Source organism: Drosophila arizonae, chromosome X (genome assembly GCF_054131065.1).
Source record: "Drosophila arizonae isolate 15081-1271.41 chromosome X, UAZ_ARI_1.0, whole genome shotgun sequence".
Lineage (NCBI taxonomy): Eukaryota > Metazoa > Arthropoda > Insecta > Diptera > Drosophilidae > Drosophila > Drosophila arizonae.
This window is the reverse complement of record NC_142927.1, coordinates 14,947,104-14,951,096: the sequence shown is the minus strand read 5'-3', so window position 1 is coordinate 14,951,096 and position 3,993 is coordinate 14,947,104. Positions and strand designations below refer to the sequence as shown.

Genomic DNA, 3,993 nt, shown 5'->3' with positions numbered 1-3,993 from the left:
TAGATCATATGCTGAAAGTTTCATTAAATTCCGTTCAGTCAAAAATTAATAAAACATATTCAAATATTTGGCCAATTAACAAACGCACGTGCAGCAGCTTCAACAGCATCGTATGCGTGTGCACACATACATTCAAACTTCTTCTAGAAACATTCGTTGAATCACATCAGCTGTTAGTTTCGTTTAGTTAGTGGATCTATTTGAGTTTTGCCAGCGCCACTAGCAGAAGTGAGGTGGCGTAGTGTGTTAGCTGCATGACGCTCGATGGAGAAGTCGCGGTTCGAATCCCGATCTCCCGATCGATGCAACTGATGTTAACTTTTTTAATTGTTTCGGAATATTTTTATATTTTATTAAATGAGTTTGGTATTTTATTTATATTTTTATTTTCGGGCAATAATTAAAGCCAATTTAAACAATATTACATCGTAGGCTTCTCATTATGTGGATAACGTAGATTGTTTACGTAATATTGAATTAGAAGACTTTTGTCAAGCACCTTCAACTGCTGGGCAGTTATCAATTCTGGCAGCTTACGATTCTTAAATTTTACGGCAAACATTATATCATTTTCGTAAGGAAATGCGGCTAAGATCATTTCTGGCTTGAGACCGCGTTCAAAGCCATTATTGACAGTCGCAACCAGCTTCTTGTGTTTCTTTAAAGAACGCAGCATTACTTTTCTTGTGTCATTCGTGTTATTGACACTGTCTTCTCCCATAACCACCGGGTTCAACTGACTATTACGTGGACGTCCCTGCAATAAGAATCAATGGTAGCTGGCGCATTAACACAAAAAGGAAAACTTACCCGCCGACGCGGTAGAGTACGTTCTGGTGGTTCTGGTGGTACTGCTCCTGCAATAGATGGAGCCGCAGCAGCGCTAGTAGCACTGGCAGCAGAAACCGCTGTTGGAAGACAAAATATGTAAAATGTATCCATATATTATATAAATGTATACATATTAATTAAATATCTAAATTTAACACTTACGTTGCATATTCTGGGCAGGAGAAACCCTTCCGTCGAGTATCTAAATTAATTAATTAATTTACATTTAGTTAATATTCGAAAATGTAAAAATGTAAAAAATATAAAAAATTACCGATTGAGCTTTTAAATTTCGTTTTCCCATTTTATTGTAAGAAGGTTAATTTTTACAATATATTTGAAGCTATATCAGCATATTTGAGTTGACATACAAGTGTGACATCAACCACGCAGACTACTAGATTGTTTGATGCTGAGCAAGGCACGAACATATTTCAGAGGTGCGCAAGCGAACTTTCGTTATCGGATTTTAAAAGAACTAGTTCGATTTTTATACCCTGAACAGGCAGAAGGAATCATCGCAGACCCCATAAAGTATATATATTCTTGATCAGGATGACGAGCTGAGTCGATATAGCCCTGTCCGTCTGTCCGTCCGTTCGTCCGTCCGTCCGTATGAGCAAAAGGATCTCAGAAGATATAAGAGCTAGAGAGCTGATATTTGGCATGCATACATATTTTTTCGATAACTCGTCCAATAACTTTTTTATCGAGAATATTCGAAAAATCGACATTGTTTTTTCCGCCTAATTTGAACACTTTTAGACCTGGAGACTTCAAATTTGCGTTGTATATAAAGTTAATGGATACAAAGATTTTGCATACCACGCCCCCTTCGCCGCCAATTTGTAAAAAACGCATTTCAAGTACTAGAGACTTGTGCTTTGGAATGTGCACACATTTTAACCATATGATTACGCTCTGAAAGTTTCAATAAGATTGTATGTCTATAAAAGAAATTATTCAAGAAATAAATTCTCATAATATTCCTCACATTGCAGCGCAGCCCAAGCGCAGCCGCTGCTAACTGCGCAGTCAGCAGAGCGCGTGCTTAAGTATCGATAGCGAAATATCGATACCTGCAACTTCTATTAGCCTGATGATGAGCTGGACTAAAAAGAACTGCTGAAACAGATGTCGCTGATTAGCAACCTCGCTCCCAGCGAACTCACCTACTCACTATAGACTTACTTACTTTGCTTGATAAATTCGCAATCCAGTTGGCATTAGCTTTGAGCTGTTATCGATTAAATTGAGGCATTGCCTGTGGCTGACAACTTGCGAAATCCAATTGCAATGCAGAGAAATGCGTGGAGGGACAGGCGATGTGATTGCAACTTTGATCTATTTCTGTATTTATTTCTTGAGACTAAGAAATAAATATTATTATTATTATTATTATTAAAATGAATAACACATAAATTGCAAAAAAAAATTAAAAACTTAAGCTGAAAACATCCAATTAGCAACATATTTATAGAAATATATTGACGCTTCTCCAAGAGAGAAAGAGAGAGAGAGTGAGAGAGAGAGAGAGAGTGAGACAAAATACATATTCCCTCACAATCACTTATTCCGGGAATCAAATTAAATTGAAATTTTTGCTTGAATTGCGATCCTTGGGCAAATCGCATTTTCAAGTAGAAAACAAATTTAGCATTTTTTAGCTTTGCATGCCCAACTTTAAGCAGAAGGGATATTTGTGAAATGAAAAAGGACGACGGAAAGGCGACGAACTGCTGACAAATATGAGATAACTACTGTCTAGGTGGAGTCCGCTTTTGCTAAAGCCTCTGCACATAATTATAAAAAATAAAATAGAAAAAAGAAATACAACTTTGCACAACGGAAATTGAGGCAGGCGTCAAAGACCAAACGATGCGACCCTTAAAAGAGATGAAACGGATGAACGAGCGCCTATGAACATGCAGACACCCTATACTAACTATGTTAGCTTGCAAAAGTACTTATAAGAATCGTTAAGCTAGAAGTAATTTTCAGTAGAATTATAGGATGTTATAAGAATCTCCAACTAGAATAAGATACCCTGTAATTTGTATCATACTTCACTGCCTATGTCGATAGCAAAATATAAATTTATAATTAATTTGTATAGGATCTTTGTGGAGCTCTGATTTTGTTTGAAATGAGTGTTTTTGCACTAGTAGATACCCTGTAAAAAGTATGTCTCAATTGAATTACAGGGTGCTTGACGACCTATGAACTGATTAGCCAGCGGCAATAGATGAGCAGATACCCTGTAAAAATTTCTTATACGAATATTTCAAAGAAAATGAGCTGGGATTGAATTATATGAGTTGTCAAACGAAAAAATGTGACTCTCTGATACCCTAGAAAAATTTATCAAAAACAATTTCAGGCTATCTATGTGAATAGTTGAGTGCAAGTGAGTTATACAAGGTATTCACAGAGCTTTGCGGCTTTTTGTTGCCCTGTATGTATCATATGTTTAAGTAAACATGAGTTAAAATTTAATTACAGGGTATTCGCATAGCGTCACACACAGAGAAAACGCAACGGTTATAACTAGACTAAGTCATCGAATCAGATGCGTTTGCTGTCAGCTACAGACAATTGCAAAACTTTTTCGGAACACCCAGCCCCCAGCCCCCAACCCCCAGCCCCCGCTACTGCCCCTGCCCCCTCTTGAGGTCATGTTTATGGCTTTGGCTGGGGTCGAAATAGTGCTTCTGCCGGATAGTGTTTGCAATTTAATTTCCTAGCAGCCCTGCACAATGCACAATGGCCAAAAACTGGATTGGCGGAAATGAAATTATAAGCGACGCTGCGTGGTGCGTGGATGGTTCGGCGGTTGCCCTCCGTTTGTTTGGTGGTGCACAAAATCAGCATCAGCATCAGCATCAGCTCGTAATGAGCTGGAATGAAAAGTTGGCAAGTTTATGTGACCCGACTGAGCAACTTGCTGACAAATTGTTGCAAAAATTTAATTAGTTGCAAATGAGTTGTGAACACGAGGCAGCTGCCAAGGAGAACTCGGCTGCCAGCAGCAAGCAGCAGCAGCAGCGGCGGCAGCATCATTAGGCTAATTAAACGGGCATTACCCAACACTGGGCCCGGGCACAGAGCACACGGAATCGAAGATGAAGGCGAACGCGAAACCGAAACCCAAAAATGTAAATG

General features: G+C 38.7%; 1 protein-coding gene across 1 annotated transcript; it reads right to left on the bottom strand.

Moving 5' to 3' along the window:
- Positions 1 to 392: 392 nt before the first annotated feature.
- Positions 393 to 1,100, bottom strand: LOC149267937 (uncharacterized). The gene is made up of 3 exons (XM_089474972.1): positions 994 to 1,100; positions 811 to 908; positions 393 to 757 (listed from the first exon to the last, which is right to left on the bottom strand). Exons 1-3 carry the CDS (start codon positions 998 to 1,000, stop codon positions 422 to 424), a joined length of 441 nt encoding a protein of 146 aa, XP_089331098.1. The 5' UTR covers positions 1,001 to 1,100; the 3' UTR covers positions 393 to 421.
- Between the last annotated feature and the right edge of the window lie 2,893 nt (positions 1,101 to 3,993).